The sequence below is a fragment of the Lepidochelys kempii genome, chromosome 5, assembly GCF_965140265.1.
Source record: "Lepidochelys kempii isolate rLepKem1 chromosome 5, rLepKem1.hap2, whole genome shotgun sequence".
Classification (NCBI taxonomy): domain Eukaryota; kingdom Metazoa; phylum Chordata; order Testudines; family Cheloniidae; genus Lepidochelys; species Lepidochelys kempii.
In genome coordinates this window covers 35,333,062-35,351,542 of record NC_133260.1, presented here as the reverse complement: position 1 = coordinate 35,351,542, position 18,481 = coordinate 35,333,062, and the positions used below count along the sequence as shown (strand labels likewise).

Genomic DNA, 18,481 nt, shown 5'->3' with positions numbered 1-18,481 from the left:
CGCAAGACTGGACGCAGGTAGAAACATCCTTGCCCATTCCCTCCCAGTGGAACGACTTTCCCAAATAGTCTTTGGTTCTGTTCACCCCAGCATGGCCACTAGGATGATCGTGGGCTAAGTTTAAGAGCTTTACCCAGTACTTAGTTGGAAATACCAACTGTCTCTGAGGATGCCAGTTTTCCTGGTGTCCATCAGAAAGAGTTTCCTTGTTATAAAAGTCCTCTTTCTACAACAAACCTGGATCGATTAGAAGAGCTGAGAGGCGGTGGGTTGCTCTGTGCCGCCGTCCAAACTCTCTGGAGGCTTTCATCTGCTTCCTCTTCAGTCTGGAACTGTTCCCCTGATGCTGCGGACATCAGTTCCTCATTGGATTGTAGACCTGGGCTTGGTCCCTCTGGAAGCGATCCAGGTGATGGGGCTGTTTCCGGTGACTGTGAACCGCTCTCCGCTGGTGCACTATGTTGGGGTTCAGGCTCCCGCTAAGCCTCTTGTGTAGGGTTATCTGCTGCTGCCAGTGCAGTGGGGCTCTCTGGTGTTGGGGTTGCAAGTACTGGATTCAGTGCTGGCAATGGTTCTGATGCTGGTTGTTCCGCTGCTTCCGGTTCTGAGACTAGCTCTGTCTGGGTCTCTGTGACTAGATCCACTACTGCTGTTGCAGACGTTGGCATGGGGTCCAGTTCCATCACCTCTGACAGGTTCCTGGTAGAAGTTTCCGGAACAGAGCTAGGTGTGACAGCTTGCTTAGCCTGGCTGCGGGTGACCATTCCCACCCTCTTGGCTAGCTTCACATGATTGCCCAAGTCTTCCCGCAACAGCATGGGGATGGGATAATCATAGAATATCAGGGTTGGAAGGGACCCCAGAAGGTCATCTAGTCCAACCCCCTGCTCGAAGCAGGACCAATTCCCAGTTAAATCATCCCAGCCAGGGCTTTGTCAAGCCTGACCTTAAAAACCTCTAAGGAAGGAGATTCTACCACCTCCCTAGGTAACGCATTCCAGTGTTTCACCACCCTCTTAGTGAAAAAGTTTTTCCTAATATCCAATCTAAACCTCCCCCACTGCAACTTGAGACCATTACTCCTCGTTCTGTCATCTGCTACCATTGAGAACAGTCTAGAGCCATCCTCTTTGGAACCCCCTTTCAGGTAGTTGAAAGCAGCTATCAAATCCCCCCTCATTCTTCTCTTCTGCAGCTAAACAATCCCAGCTCCCTCAGCCTCTCCTCATAACTCATGTGTTCCAGTCCCCTAATCATTTTTGTTGCCCTTCACTGGACTCTCTCCAATTTATCCACATCCTTCTTGAAGTGTGGGGCCCAAAACTGGACACAGTACTCCAGATGAGGCCTCACCAATGTCGAATAGAGGGGAACGATCACGTCCCTCGATCTGCTCGCTATGCCCCTACTTATACATCCCAAAATGCCATTGGCCTTCTTGGCAACAAGGGCACACTGCTGACTCATATCCAGCTTCTCGTCCACTGTCACCCCTAGGTCCTTTTCCGCAGAACTGTTGCCTAGCCATTCGGTCCCTAGTCTGTAGCTGTGCATTGGGTTCTTCCGTCCTAAGTGCAGGACCCTGCACTTATCCTTATTGAACCTCATCAGATTTCTTTTGGCCCAATCCTCCAATTTGTCTAGGTCCTTCTGTATCCTATCCCTCCCCTCCAGCGTATCTACCACTCCTCCCAGTTTAGTATCATCCGCAAATTTGCTGAGAGTGTAATCCACACCATCCTCCAGATCATTTATGAAGATATTGAACAAAACCGGCCCCAGGACCGACCCTTGGGGTACTCCACTTGATACCGGCTGCCAACTAGACATGGAGCCATTGATCACTACCCGTTGAGCCCAACAATCTAGCCAGCTTTCTACCCACCTTATAGTGCATTCATCCAGCCCATACTTCCTTAACTTGCTGACAAGAATACTGTGGGAGACCGTGTCAAAAGCTTTGCTAAAGTCAAGAAACAATACATCCACTGCTTTCCCTTCATCCACAGAACCAGTAATCTCACTGCAAAAGTCCACGTTCCTCGACAGCTCTTGTTCTGGACCGGCAACTTGGCTGTAGGCAAGTCAAAAGAGTTTGACTTGAAGGGTTGAATCGTCACTTGGACCTCTGGGTTGACTAAATTGGGGTCCACTAAGGAAGCATGGATAGCCGACATTTGTGCTCCGGCGTCCCTCTTCCCGCCCACACTCACAGTTTCCCTCCGCTCTGAGGGTATCTGGGAGGCATCTGGGCCTGGGGACCTCTGGTGTGATTCCGGTGCGATGAACTCTAATCCTTTGGGGTTCTTGGGGAAGTTGGCCTTTACATGCCCCGGCTCGTTACATTTAAAACATCGCCCAGCTGACTGGTCATTGGGGCGAGGTGGGTTGCCAGAGAATGGTGTGGTGGGGCGATAAGGTATCTGGAGTGTTCTTTGGGGTGTAGAGTTGGGGCCTTGGGCTGCCCCCGGTAGTAGGGTGTGGTCTGAGGCTGTCCCTTCTGGTATCCGCTCCAACTGCGACCAGGGTTGTTCCTCTCTCCTCCATCCACCCATTTTGTTCCAGTTTGCCCCGCCTCTCTGGCGGTCTGGGACTGGGGACTGTGCTCGTACTGATCAGCATAAGAAGCGAGACTTCCTGCTGAGTCCATTTTCTTATCCAATAAACACTGTTTTATATCATCCTTGGACATATTCAGGAATTGTTCCTGTATAATCAAATCCCACATTCCTCCAAAGTTAGTTATAGCCCGTCCATTGAGCCATTTATCAAACAGTTCTGTCATCTGGTTTACATAAGCCACATTACTTAGTCCAGGCCCTCGCTTAAGGGTTCGAAATTTTACTCTGTAGGTTTCGGATGTAATTTGAAATTGCTTTAAAACCAAATCCTTGAATTTATTATAGTCAGAAGCCTCCTCAATAGGCATCTTATTGAATATGTCCAGAGCTCTTCTAGTCAATTTTGCAAGCAATGTGGTCATCTTGTGAGCTTCAGGAATTTTATGGAGTGTGCACAGTCTCTCAACGGTGAGAAAATATTCAGCAATATCACTGGATTCATCATACTGCAGACATAGTCGCTCCCATTTGTGGATTGTTAGGGTTATTCGGTATATTCTGCTGAGCCTTTGCCTTCTCCATTTCCAGTGCATGCTTCCTCTCTTTTTCCCTCTCCTCCTCAGCATGCTTCCTTTTTTTCCCTCTCCTCCATTTCCATCTGTCTGAGTTCTACCCGTCTTTCATGTTCCTTTTGTCTTTCCTCAGCCTCAAATCTGGCTTATTCCCGCTTCTGTTGAACATTGCATTCTGTCATCCTAACCTCTCCGTTTTTAACTAACTTTACACCCGAGAGTTAGAAAGAAAACAAAAAAAACCTGGCTTGTAAAATTTTGTTTTGCTGTACCTGATACCTTTTGTCTCGGATAGCTGTTCTCAGCTTACAGAAAAATCGTTTTTGTTATGCCTGCTGCTCTGTCCCCCAGGCAGAGAGACAGAATCAAAAGCTGCAATCACCTTTTACAAAACCTTTTAAAATCCTGCTGTGCTACTGGTTCAAAATGATCCCAATTCTCCCACCATGTCAAGGTTCCTTCCCCACTCTGAACTCTAGGGTACAGATGTGGGGACCTGCATGAAAGACTCCCTAAGCTTATTCTTACCAGCTTAGGTTAAAAACTTCCCCAAGGTACAAACTTTGCCTTGTCCTTGAACAGTATGCTGCCACCACCAAGCGTTTTAAACAAAGAACAAGGAAAGAGACCACTTGGAGAAGTCTTCCCCCAAAATATCCCCCCAAGCCGTACCCCCCCTTCTCTGGGGAAAGCCTGATAAGAATCCTCACCAACTGGTACAGGTGAACACAGAACCAAACCTTTGGATCTTAATGATCCAACAATGAAACAATGAAAAATCAATCAGGTTCTTAAAAGGAAAGGTAAAAGAATCACCTCTGTAAAATCGGGATGGTAAATACCTTACAGGGTAATCAGATTCAAAACACAGAGAATCCCTCTAGGCAAAATCTTAAATTACAAAAAGAGATAAAAACAGGAATATACATTCCCTCCAGCACAGTTTATTTTAAACAAAAGGAAATCTAATGCATTTTCTAGCTAGATTACTTACTAACTTAACAGGAGTTGGAAGGCTTACATTTCTGATCTGTTCCTGGCAAAAGCATCACACAGACAGACAGAACCCTTTGTCCGCACCCCCTCTCCAGATTTGAAAGTATCTTGTCACCTCATTGGTCATTTTGGGTCAGGTGCCAGCGAGGTTACCTTAGCTTCTTAACCCATTACAGGTGAAAGGGTTTTGCCTCTGGCCAGGAGGGATTTTATAGCACTGTATACAGAAAGGTGGTTACCCTTCCCTTTATATTTATGACAGCACCTTTCTTGAAACATAAGTTCTACTGCCAAAACTTTAGGAAGTGGGAAAGCGCAGCCAGTATTGTGTTTCTCTTGAGATCTGTGCTGCACTTTATACTGAAGTGGATTGACTCCCATCTGCTTGTGAAGAGTGATACCCTACCCTTATTTCTAGGAACCCTACCGCAGACATACCAATGGTTTGGAGTGGAAGGAGGGACTAGTCCCATTTCTGGGCCCATGCTTCCCCTTGGTGCTCCATACCTAGGTTTACCCCTGGAGTCAGGAGTCTCTTCTCTGGTACCTTTGCTGTGGATAAAACTAGGACAGCTTGTAAGCCCTCTTTGGGTTTTGTTGTAGGGAGTGAAATCTTTGGCTACTGTCAAGCACCACTTTCTTAGCAAGCCTCTCCCCAAACAAGATTCTATCTGAGAATTTTAAGGCACAAAGAAGAAAAGGGGGAACAAAGATCAAGAATTCAAAATCATGCAGCTGTTTTGAAGGGGGACATCACTGGGAACACAAATAGATGGGAGCAGGGGAAGGAATACATTCTCTGAAGTGGCTGCACCTAAGAAACTACCAACAGCCTAAGAGGGTCTTCTGAGGATTAGTATTTGTATGGCACTTTGCAAAGTATTATTAATATTTAATTCTCACTCCGTTCTTTACTGATTTTTCCTCCTATAAATTAAAGCTTGGATCATGGTGCATCACAAAAAAGTAATAAAATAATATTAATAGCCTTAAGAGTGTTATTGAGGAAGAAGTCACTTGTAACACTATAAAAGTGTACCATTTTGTACAGCACCAAACAGAGCTTAGTAAGCAAAAAGTAAACTAAAGAATCTTCTAGTGTTCCATTTTTAAAGGAAAGTAGTTTTTGATAACCCATGTCGTTTTCTGAGCTGGCAACAGAACAAACAAAACAATAAAATACAAAACAATATCAGTAGGGATCAGCTTTCTAAATGTTGACAGCTGAGACTCTGGCATCAAGTTAAAAGGTTTGAAAGAATTCCCTACAAGACTTTACAAAATACAAGTTTCACATTCTGTGCTCTCCACTAAATCAAACTGCATGCACAGTGTCCCTAAAGTATCTAACAGAGAAGAGCTAGAAAATCAGACCACCACATTTTTACTTGTCAGTAAGCAATACACAAATATTCCTGAGTGCATTAGATACTGAATTGAATCTAATGGATTCTCTCATCAGAATACAAATCAAGTCCCTTTGCATCTCATATTTTAAAAGATAGATATGGGAAGTCAGACTGTCAGGAAAACAACTTTGTTCCTTTAGATGTCAAAATGAATAATCTTTGTTGAGTTTGTTATGGAAACAAAAAACTGATTTTACCATGGCAACTCAGTGAATCGGGGGGGGGGGGGGGGGGGGCGAACTTACCCTCAGAAATCACAGTTGAAATTAAATCATTTTTATATTCATTAAAGCTGACTTAAGTAAAAAAACTTCCCTATCTAGTACATTTTTAAGACTCCCTCCCAGCTTCTTTCCAAAATATTTTCTCCTCTGACTTTGTAATTAAGTGTGAAGGACTTAACTTCTACAAAACTGAAGTTATGAAGCAACAATCTCCACTTTCCCTTACATACTATTTTTATGGTCATCATTAGCGGATATAACAAGAGTTATAGATTTGTTGAGGCAAACATTTCGGCTTTGAATAAGAAACTGAGCATTAAAATTCTTCTTGTAAGCACAATATACTGCAATTTTTAGGATTTCTATGTTTTATAAATGCTACTCTTTTTGGTTAAATAAACTGGTTATTTATTATCGAGGGGTGAGTCAAACCCCATAAAATATTTTATAGTTTCCAAATTACCAAAACAGCTAAGTAGACTTAAAATGATTTCTACACAAACTAGAAAAAGTTTGTGGTTTTGTACTACAGAGAAAGCAAATACTTGAAAATATCTGGCTTGAGTAACTTTACAGTACTTTCAGAAGGATATTTAGAACCAGGTTTGGGCCTTTCAGATTCCTAATTTTCTCCCAACAGAAGAATGCAAACTTTAACCACGTCACAAAGAACAGAAGTCAATCACACAGAATTTGTGAACTGTACTACACTAACATTTCATAAAATGGAAGTTTTAAAGCAACATACCTTCAAAGACATCGGTCATTTTGCAGATGTGAGCAAAAGTAGCTCCATTTGCCCATGTGTATACTACATCCATTAGGTTGGGTCTGAAGGAGTTTAGGTAATTTTCCTCATCGATTTCCAATTTAGCTTCTGCTGAAACTTTGGCAATTCTTTTAGCACATTCCTTTAACAATAAAAGGTTTAGTTTTAAAATCAAGTTGCAGTGTGACAAATTCTTCAAAACCAGAAACTAACTCATTGTTTACACTAGAATTTGAAATCTCATTAGAATAAATGTAACCAAGCAATTTATAGTGCAGTTATTAACCTATATGTAAGAATCTAAGAATGATACATGTTAATTGGACAAGCTCATGAAGGCCTTACATGCAGCTTGACAGCATTTCTCTGTTTGTGTGTGTCTGAACATTACATGGTAACTTTTGAACTCTGCATCTGATCAATTTCAAAAATTTCAGGTAATGTGTTCTAGGCCATCAACAGCCAGAACCCTATTGATTTCGGGGAAAATTGGAAAACCAAAAAGGGGAAGACAAGGGACACAGGAAGCCCACTGCATCTGGTTAGCAGAGCTACAGTTTTAAGGATCCCTACAGTTGCCTATAGCAGTGGCTCTCAACCAGGGTATGTGTACCCCTGATGGTATGCAGAGGTTTTCCAGGGGTTACATCAATTCATCTAGATATTTGCTTAGTTTTACAACAGGCTACATAAAAAGCACTAATGAAGTTAATGCAAATTAAAATTTCATAGAGACAATGACTTATACTTCTCTAGATACTATACACTGAAATGTAGGCATGTTTATACTCCAATTTATTTATTTTATAATTATATGGTAAAAATGAGAAAGTCAGCAATTTTTCAGTAACAGTGTGCTGTGAAACTTTTGTATTTTTATGTCTGATTTTGTAAGTAAGTAGTTTTTAAGTGAGGTAAAACTTGGGGGTACGCAAGACAAATTAAACTCCTGAAAGTAGTCTGGAAAGGTTGAGAGCACTGGTATATAAAGCAAACATGTCATTGAAGGCACCCAAATTAATGCCTTCCTGCACACCACCAGCCTGCTCATTCTCCCAATAGAATTTAACATGTTGACACCCTGAATGACTTTTATCCCAGACTAACAATAATGGGGTGGTGGAGGGAATGGGCACATGCATATAGCCCCTAGCATGGGGGGGAGAATAGGGTACCCTGTTATAGGGGAGGAGAGAATATGGGGCACACAACTCCTGGTTGAGGGAAATGGGGGGCACAACCCCTAATGGGTGGCAGGGGGTAGATTGTGGGATCCTGATATGGAGAAGGGGGCATACAGAGTCCCTGGCCAGGGGGAAGGGAGAATGGAGGGCTTCGGAATTCACAGCAAACCCCTGGCTGTGGGGAGTTGCAGGGAGTTCCAGAAATAGAAGGGGAAGGGAGGGTGGCACCCAGGGAGCCCTGAGCAGGTGGGAATGGAAAAATTCACAGAGTCCCTGGTGTGTGCAATAAGCTTGAACTACAGAAGCGATGACCCTCTAATTTGCACAGGCCTCAAAAAAAAGAATGTATAACCAAGAATAACAAAATCCACTACTATGATGGCAAAGTCTTGTGCTACTATACTTAGACAAAGAATTCACCAATTTTACCAGAATTAAATCTCATCCTGCACTTACACATATGCTTAATTTTATGCCAGTGAGCTGTCCCACTGAATTCAAAGAGATTTTCACTGGAAAATTACCTGCATTTGGCGAAGTGGTCCTGCCAATTGCTCTGTCAATTTGGGCATTTCACTGGACTGAAAAAGAAAACATTCAACAAACTCATGAGCTGCATATTCCCAATTTAAATCAAGATAAATGCAAAATCAAACCTGTGACATTACCAGATATGTTAGTGCCATATTAAACCTTTCTAATTCCCTCTCAAACCTGTTATCACAAATACTAAAATCTACTTCAAGTAGGTTTATTTAAAAATAGAGCATCTATCAGTTTCTCCAGGTATCCTTAACATGAAAGTTAAAATATAAATTAACTGAACACAAAGACTTTCAATGAAGAAAACATGCTAATGGGAACAAAAGGCATCCTTTTTCTGTACTAGATACACTTAAGACAGTCCCTCTGTTAAAACTTAAGTTTGAATTTTCAATATAATAAATTATTCTAGAATGTACCAATAACTTTATTATGAATTTGAAACTTTACTTTTAATTAAGAATGTAAAATAATGTATAGGTGGAATTTTTATTTTTAAAAGAATGATGTGTGAAGTGTCAATGGGGATGAATGAGAATCTCAAGGCCAGTGGTTCCCAAACTTCAACTGCCTGCGGAACCCCTTTCCCTAAACTGTGAAATCTCGTGAACCCCCTCCTAAAAAGGAATATTTTCAGGGATTTAACTTTAAATTTCCTCTGCACTCAGCATAGCTCCTGCTGCCGGACCCCGTTGACTGCCCTGGTCCACTGAGCTCGGGCTGCAGGTCCTGCTGACCACTAGGGCTCGGGCTGCCAGCCCCAACTGCCCGGCCCCACTCTCCCTGGGGCTCGGGCTGCCAGCCCCGTGCAGAGCGCTGGGATTCGGGCGGCCAGCTCCCACACTGTCTGCCCAGCAACCGGGTCCCACCTGCTGCCTCCAATGCCCAGGGTCCTCTGGCCGCCATTAGTGAAATTTTTCTGGCGAACCCCTTGTAACGTTCTGCGAACCCCCAGGGGTTCGCGAACCCCAGGTTGGGAACCACTGCTGTAGCCTAACCAAGAGCAACAGCCTTCTGGGTCCTGCTTTGAGTCTGGATTCACTGCTGTAACTAATAGATTTTACGATCTATTATATCATAGAATCATAGAATCATAGAATATCAGGGTTGGAAGGGACCCCAGAAGGTTATCTAGTCCAACCCCCTGCTCAAAGCAGGACCAATTCCCAGTTAAATCATCCCAGCCAGGGCTTTGTCAAGCCTGACCTTAAAAACCTCTAAGGAAGGAGATTCTACCACCTCCCTAGGTAACGCATTCCAGTGTTTCACCACCCTCTTAGTGAAAAAGTTTTTCCTAATATCCAATCTAAACCTCCCCCACTGCAACTTGAGACCATTACTCCTCGTTCTGTCATCTGCTACCATTGAGAACAGTCTAGAGCCATCCTCTTTGGAACCCCCTTTCAGGTAGTTGAAAGCAGCTATCAAATCCCCCCTCATTCTTCTCTTCTGCACGCTAAACAATCCCAGCTCCCTCAGCCTCTCCTCATAACTCATGTGTTCCAGTCCCCTAATCATTTTTGTTGCCCTTCGCTGGACTCTCTCCAATTTATCCACATCCTTCTTGAAGTGTGGGGCCCAAAACTGGACACAGTACTCCAGATGAGGCCTCACCAATGTCGAATAGAGGGGAACGATCACGTCCCTCGATCTGCTCGCTATGCCCCTACTTATACATCCCAAAATGCCATTGGCCTTCTTGGCAACAAGGGCACACTGCTGACTCATATCCAGCTTCTCGTCCACTGTCACCCCTAGGTCCTTTTCTGCAGAACTGCTGCCTAGCCATTCGGTCCCTAGTCTGTAGCTGTGCATTGCGTTCTTCCGTCCTCAGTGCAGGACCCTGCACTTATCCTTATTGAACCTCATCAGATTTCTTTTGGCCCAATCCTCCAATTTGTCTAGGTCCTTCTGTATCCTATCCCTCCCCTCCAGCGTATCTACCACTCCTCCCAGTTTAGTATCATCCGCAAATTTGCTGAGAGTGCAATCCACACCATCCTCCAGATCATTTATGAAGATATTGAATAAAACCGGCCCCAGGACCGACCCTTGGGGCACTCCACTTGATACCGGCTGCCAACTAGACATGGAGCCATTGATCACTACCCGTTGAGCCCGACAATTTAGCCAGCTTTCTACCCACCTTATAGTGCATTCATCCAGCCCATACTTCCTTAACTTGCTGACAAGAATACTATGGGAGACCGTGTCAAAAGCTTTGCTAAAGTCAAGAAACAATACATCCACTGCTTTCCCTTCATCCACAGAACCAGTAATCTCATCATAAAAGGCGATTAGATTAGTCAGGCATGACCTTCCCTTGGTGAATCCATGCTGGCTGTTCCTGATCACTTTCCTCTCATGCAAGTGCTTCAGGATTGATTCTTTGAGGACCTGCTCCATGATTTTTCCAGGGACTGAGGTGAGGCTGACTGGCCTGTAGTTCCCAGGATCTTCCTTCTTCCCTTTTTTAAAGATTGGCACTACATTAGCCTTTTTCCAGTCATCCGGGACTTCCCCGGTTCGCCACGAGTTTTCAAAGATAATGGCCAGTGGCTCTGCAATCACAGCCGCCAATTCCTTCAGCACTCTCGGATGCAACTCGTCCGGCCCCATGGACTTGTGCACGTCCAGCTTTTCTAAATAGTCCGTAACCGCCTCTATCTCCACAGAGGTATGTTATCATATGTTATCATGTGTTCCGTTACTTAACTTTCTATTACACCTGAGCAATAGCTTACGTAGGCATCACTTCCATTACAGTAAATTACTAGCATCTTTGACTCTTCACTTCTTGAGTCAACATAGGTGCCACATTTTGCTATCCATCTGTAGCAATATCTTACATGAATGATTTTGTTAAAATATGTTCACAATACTAAGCATCACTACAGGAAAACACTTCAAATTTCTTCAAGTATCAGCTGCATATATAGTGAAGTATTTAGCACCTACCATTAACAAACTGCATCACAGTTAAAGGAACTGGCTTTACTACTGTATGAATATTTATTTTGAATTTCAAAGGCCGTAAGTCCTTGTCAACAATTCGTACTATGGACTGAATTAAAAATAACGTGTGATCTTGATACTTTTATGAAAGAGGCAATATTAAAATTCTGAGTAACTCTGACTTAAGTCCATCCTATACAGTTATTACTATGACTTACCTTTAATCCTCCTAGTGAGGATTCCACCCCCCGACCCCACAAAATACTGGAGTAAAATCAGAACACTTATTCCAGTTCTAAATGGGGGAAGTCTTTGTGAAATTAGTATAATTTTATAAGCCAGTAAACACACAGATACTGTTTCTAACAAAAGTTATATTTACTCCTCTCTCATAAGAGATGTCTTCTTAAACACATCAAAAATCAAAATTTCCAAGACTAGAACGTTTTCTTTTATGTTGCAAAGCACAGAAACAGATGACTGAGCATTGCAGATTATGTCATTGAACTTTATTTATTTAATCAGAAGCTAGTATAATGGGGCATCCATGACACGCTGTGTGATTTAGAAAGTTTGGCAGGCAGAGGTTGGGTATTTCAAAGAGGTGACATGGCTCAGCTGTTATAAGAGGTCTATTTGTATTTGAATCACATTTTAAAAGATGGCAAAGTGCCAGTACAAAAAGTTAAAAGGGTTAGGACCCTCAAGACTGCTATACATCTAAGGCTTTTAGATTTTATCTGAAAAGCCTGATCTTTGTATTGTGTTTTCTGCTTTTTTGCAGCTCTATTGGTGTCCACAAGAGCACAGGTGAGGATTCTTGACTTACATGAAAAAAGTCAGAAATACCCTGCCGTTTTCAATAGTGGCCACCCTAATAAAAGTTTTGCTGTAAATCCAAATTTTTTACCTACACTGGAACCACAGCAGTGTCTTGACAGTTTCCAATGCAAGTTATGATTTTTCCTCAAAAGAGAGCGTGCATGCTGATGTGCTGCTCCTCCACTGAACTCTTCACTCTAGCTTCTAGGGAGGGTGGACTGTACGTGTGTGTCAGGCTTGAGGCTCTTCATTAACAGCCCCACTGCCTGGGGACCAGACAGTAACAGATTAGTCACCCCAAGGGGCTGAGAGTCCTGAATCGTCATGAAAATATTTTAACAAAATCATTCATGCAGGACATGCTAACAGATAGTTTCAATTCCAGTTTTTTCCAATTAAGGTTTGTTTGTTTTTTAATTTTATTTGTATTTTTATTAATAGAGTCCCTCTCCTTTGGGTTGAGATGAAAAGAGCTTCCACACTTGTACATGAGGGCCTGTAGACCTACTTGAAATTTTCTTGAGTAGGGATCAAGTGCTTGGATTCTCAGTGTTAGCTAGCACCACATTAGGCATCTCTCTAAATGGACATACACCTGACAATTTTGAGGTATGCAGCATTGGCCTTATGGTTTATGTCAGTGTTTATGCCTCGCCACTGAGCTTGCTGCCAGCCTAATGGAGTCCATGGATTCATCCTTAGCTTCAGTGGTGATGGTGGATATTTCCTTTACTATCAACTTGAATTTACCATGGTTCTAAAAGTTAAGGCTTTTTAGGTCACTGCACCAGAACATTATAGTTCTAGCAAAGTCTATGGCTGCCAATGAGTCTACAAGGGCTGCTGAAGAAGTTTAAAAGTCCTACTTAGGGTGGCTTCTTTTAGACATTGTGGAGAGATCAAACTGTGTGGTGTTCTGAGAAAGGCAGAAATTAAAACAGAGAAGCAAAGAAGGGAGCCCTAGAGAGTGGGAAGATCTTGGATGTGAGCAGTCGTCATTCTGCATGTCTGAGTGAGTGAGAAGGAGGAGTTTTGCATGTATGCTGTCCCAGAAATTATCTTCATTAAAAGAAAGAAAGCTAAGTCTCCCCCAAAATGAGCCACTTCCACAGAAACTCAGTTTGTCATCCAGCATTCTTATTGGCTGATAACTGCCATCACCTCTGTCTCCATTGACACTGAAGTTGTAAGAACCTTCAGAATTCCCAGGATACTCACCGAGATTAGATGTAGGCATAACCAATTGTAATTTGTATTCCAAATACATGGTCTACCCACTTCCTTTATACTACTTGTTCCTATGTAATTCGAAATAGATTGTTATACTTTCCAGCCACTCTCTGGGAAAAGCAGTCGTTCCTAAAATATAGTTTAAACCTTGTCCTGTAGCTTCAAATCATGACCATGTACAATAACTCTGCTAGTATGTTTCACCTCAGAGTCTTATGTCTTTTTTAGATACGGTACCCGTGGCGACAGGAACCTTGGAAGTACCCAAGTTAGACTTGTCAAGGAACTGAAGCTGTTGCTCACGAAGAGTGAGTGAGTGAGTGAGTTAAGGCATTGCCATTCTAGAAGAGGGATAGAAGTGCTATTGTCCAAGAGAAGAGGGAATGGGGTAGATAATCAGAATACCAAATTTTAGCAAAATCTGATTTTATCACAACTTGCCAAATAGTTTTTTTCTTTAGTTATAACAAAATTATTACCACAAGATGGTCCAAGAACCTTCCTGTACTTTCCTCTCATTCATGAATATCCTTTTAAAGACTGCTTTATGCAAACAAAACAGACCACAATATTCCAGATGCAGCCTAACACTTTCCATAGGAGATACCATTATTTCTTTTCTTTGAAACTTATTTTCCTTTTCATACAACCGAGTATGCTGATAGACTCAGTTTGCGGAGCTGGGTACTGCAATCATCATGGTACGGCTCATCACACAACTCAAAAACATTTAGTTGATTTTTTTCAGGTGTATTTCACCATGTTTATAATTACCTAATTTTCTGGCAGTAAAATTAACTTGATACTCCTCTGCTCGAGGATTTACTGTTATTAACTTCATGCCAGTCAGCTTTTGATTTATCCTGCTGGGTTGATAATGATGCTTATGGTTTCAAAATTCACAATTGTCTTTATAGTACCTTTAAGACTTTACCAGAAATGCAGGAGAAGACAATCTACTCCTAGTGAATGCTGTGGCAGCTGTAGCAGACGCAGGAGACTAGTCAATGCCTGACCTATAATTGGACCCCGCAGCAACCCTCACTGATCTGTACTTCAGTAAAGTGGAAACCTGGACATCTGATTTCAATGTGGGTCTGGAGTTTACTAGAACATGAATTTAGTTGTTCTACTATAGCTTTGATAGAAACTATGCTATAGCTTTTATAGAAACAAACAAATTATGATTTCTGAAAAGTAACTCACATTCTCTTGAAATACAAAGCAGCTTAGTAATGCAGTTGCTTGTTCTGCAGATAAGTCATTGAAGAGACCATTAAACATCATTTCTGTCAGGAGCAGTTCATCAGCACTATAACGGAGAAAAATGAGAAGGAAGCTTAAGTAACAGACCTCTTAAGGAGTATTTCTAATTATATACACTTTGCATTATAAAGTACATTGCGTTCACAAGAGAGAATAGCTTTTTATTTTGACAGTTTACTGGAAAACTGAAAAATAATTTTGATTTGTGGGGGAATGGAAAGGAGAAGCGAGAAAAAGAGGTTTCTGAAAAAAATCAAGTCCTTCTAAATCAAAAAAGCTTTATTTCAACCACAAAGAATCTCTTGCCAGTTTACAGTGAACTGTTACAGCAGCTATGCCCAGTTTTAGTTACGGCTTTGACAGCTAGACACAAAGGAGATTATACAGATCCAGAGAAAGGACAACAGAATAATAAAAGGGTTAGAACATTTGGTTTGCGATAAAGCCTTGAGAAACTGGGATTGCAGTTGTTGGAGAACAGATAGTTAACAAGATACAATTTACATTTTCAAGATATTATAAGATATAGCAAACAGGTCAGCGTGCTTATAAAATCTAAAGCAAACCTGGTCATGAGCTATATAAAAAACAGATTTGTAGAAATAATCTTGAGTTTTCTTTGATTGGGCATCAGCTAAAATACTGTTGCACTTTTACTTCAGGCTTTTTCTAGGCAAAACTCAAATGAAAATCAAAATGTAAAAGCTCAGTACAGAAAAGTAGACAATTAGCAAACAATTCCTAAATTACATGGAAGTATGGAGTTTCGTAAGTTACTGACCAACTCTTGTTATGTACTGCTTAATTCTACTGTGTTATTTGATGTAATAAGATGCATCAGAATAGCAAGAAAGAATTAGGGCAACAATTTCATGGAGCAGACACAAAAACAGCACCTACTGTGGTGTTAAGTTTAAAAAAAGAAAAGAATTACAAGTTATTAGTGGATATAGCCACTTGTACAAAACAAATCTGACAAATTTTCTGAGATATTGAAGTTTGATTTAATTGATACAGTTCCCATCTGAACCTTTTTTGAAATACCAGTTCTAACATGGTACATGCCTAGTAAATGTATTTTACCTTATTACAATTAAATTTATTGTTTTTCACACATCTATTCCTGCAGCCTTTTGGCACCAATTAAATTATACTCTTCAGTAGCGACAATGAATGGACATTAGAATAACTGTTGCTACACCAAAGAGTTTATGGGCAATCTGGATTAATGGAATACAAGGAACTGGGCTACAGAAATTTAGGGGGCCCTAGTTGTCATGGCATAATGTATGATATTTGATACATTAAATATTACAGGAGACTAAGGTCCAGCCTTTGTAAAGACAAGCCATTGTCCTGGCCTTTTAACAGATCATTTTCTTATCAGTTCAAATTTCCATTACATTTTATCTTGAGTTGTATTAGAATCTTATTCCTTTAACTAGCTTATTCCTTTTTCTTTGGAAGGGATTAGAGAGAGTCACTGTTCTTTATAATACACAGAAAATGTATTTTTAACATGTGCATTCCTATTAAAGGTTTTTAAAAGTGGCCTCTATCATGCTGTAACTAGGATTAGAAATATAGTATGTTAAGCATTAGTAGGGTTCAGCAAGACATATGTATGCATAACACTTCCACAGGAACCCTCAGTTACCTGCTGATTTCACAGGCAACTCGTCCTTTCATCTCTATGACATCAGAAGATGTGGCAAAACCCAATCTTCTCAATACACGTTTGCGGCACTTGAGCTCATCCATTTGTAAGACAGTTCTGGCTTTCTTTAGTTCTCGCTTTGCCGTTCTAATATCCACTGCAATCTGTGAACCCAAAAGAGTACATAAATGTTCAGACCCTGCATTCTTAACACAGACACTTAAGACAACTTCAGCAGAATACAAAGATAGAGATAGTTGTATTTTAAAATGTGTACTTGCAATATGGCCTTCATCATCATAGTATATCTACACCCATAAGAGGATGGGAAATATTATCCCAATTTTACACATAGGGAATTGATGGACACACACACACAAGGCAAATAACCTGGCGAAAGTCACACAAGTAGTCTGTGGAAAAGCTGGGAATTCTGAGTCCCAGGCTAGGGCCTTCACCACAAGACCATCAACAATAATCAAATACAAATAAACTATGCCATAAAACTTGTAATTAACTGCTCCAATAGGATGACAGATGCCTTCTTGATGATAATTGTAGGGTAGGATAATCAGTTACAAAACAAATAAACTAAAATCCTTTGATTCCAAGAGCTTTCCAACACTGCTGTCTCCAGCCCTCTTAGCACCACACAGTTAAGAAAGACTAGACTGGAGGCCTAATTCTAGGCTAATTTACAATCAGAGCCAGACTCCGATATCCTAACTGGAGCTAAGCAGCACTTTAGTCCAACAGTCCTATTCATTTTAATGAGCATACTCACAGAAAAAGGGTGCTATTTCAGCACGAATAAGAATGGAAGAATTGGTCACCGAGTGACTTCTGTGGGATTACAATGAATATAAGGCAGAAGAGAATTTGTCCCAGTGTATGATTTCACTTATTTTGATGATCAAATATTTTATATGGATCAGTTTTTAAGCAGTCTTTTACACCATGCCTATCAATCTTTCTGGAACTGTTTTGGGAATAGTCTGAAAGTGTAGAAAAACTGGTCACTTTTAAGTATATATCTGGCATATGTGAAAATGCATATTATTACTTAATTTTTCTTAATGACTAGGATTAGTGACAACTGAGCAGCCTTCTGGTCCATGTCAATTTTTCCTGAAAAAAGATCTATCTAATCAGCTTTGCTTACTTTCTATTAAATACCTCAAAGAGTAAAGCGTACTCCATGAAAACTCAGCCAGAGCTACTGAGATTCTGCAATATTGCTTTTTGGGCGGAGGGAGACTAACATTTTGTTTTCCAGATAAAATGCAATCAATGAGAGGTGCACAGTTATTGGCTGTGCCTTCAGCTAATTGCTGATATAGTCCATCCCTCACCTGTGCTTTTCTTTCACAAAGCTTATATACAGTCTCCAAACTGGAATCATTGTGAAGTGGATGTGAATACATCCTATGTTCAAAAGCCTCTATTTTTTGGATGACTTTTTTCAGTCCTTGGTCTTTGATGCCCATGTCATCAATGGGGTCCAATAATGGTACTCCATCAGGGAACCGCTTCTGTACTTCCTTCAACAAAAAGATTTTAAAATGCACTTTTTGGAATGCAGACATTAGTAGCAACACAAGATTTTATAGATTAAAATGTACATTTAAAATACAAATTGAAAAACAAAACAAATGGCATAAGTAGACTATTTAAGGCAGGAGTCTCAAACTCAATTTACCTTAGGGCCTGTGCCAGTCCTCAAATCCTCCCAGCGGGCCAATAATGTCACTCATGCCGCCCACAACCCGCCCCCCCAAACTCCACACCCCACCTGTCTAAGGCTCTGGGAGGGAGTTTGGGTGGGGGAGGAGGTCTGGGGTAGGGGATTGGGGTGCAGGCTCTGGGAGGGAGTTTCAGTGCAGAAGGGCTGAGAGGTTGAGCTCTCGGAGGTTTGGATGGGGGAGGGAGTCTGGTGTGCAGGCACTGGGGTGGGGGTGCAGGAGGAGCATGGGGTTGTGGGCTCTGGGAGGGAGGAGGGGGAACAGTGAGGCTCTGGGAGGGAGTTTGGGGACAGGAGGGGGTGTGTAGGAAGGGGGAGAGGGTGCAGGCTCTGGCAGGGAGTTTGGGGGCTGGGGTGGTGTGGGTCGGGGAGTGCAGAGCTTACCTGGGGCTCCAAGGCGGGGTGGGCTGGGGGGCCTCCACGAGCTGCTGCCCCCAGGCACCATCCCCGCAGCTTCCCATTGGCCACAGGGGCGCTTGGGGTGGGGGCAGCACAAAGAGGCACAGCCCAGTCCCAGTGCCACGGGGAAGGGCTGGCAGACATATGGAGCAA

The 18,481-nt window shown here is 41.9% G+C and overlaps 1 protein-coding gene across 5 annotated transcripts in view; it reads right to left on the bottom strand.

The window, feature by feature from the left end:
- The window catches only part of MTREX (Mtr4 exosome RNA helicase), a 102,394-nt gene that overhangs the window by 10,270 nt on the left and 73,643 nt on the right, over positions 1 to 18,481 (bottom strand). For 4 of the 5 annotated variants that reach the window (XM_073343938.1, XM_073343937.1, XM_073343941.1 and 1 more), the window contains 5 exons: positions 17,541 to 17,729; positions 16,189 to 16,352; positions 14,472 to 14,577; positions 8,240 to 8,296; positions 6,511 to 6,673 (listed from right to left, as the gene is read on the bottom strand). In XM_073343938.1, coding sequence (XP_073200039.1) covers positions 6,511 to 6,673; positions 8,240 to 8,296; positions 14,472 to 14,577; positions 16,189 to 16,352; positions 17,541 to 17,729 — 679 coding nt within the window. The remainder of the gene's footprint in view (positions 1 to 6,510; positions 6,674 to 8,239; positions 8,297 to 14,471; positions 14,578 to 16,188; positions 16,353 to 17,540; positions 17,730 to 18,481) is intronic. The other variant, XM_073343939.1, reaches the window with a different exon arrangement.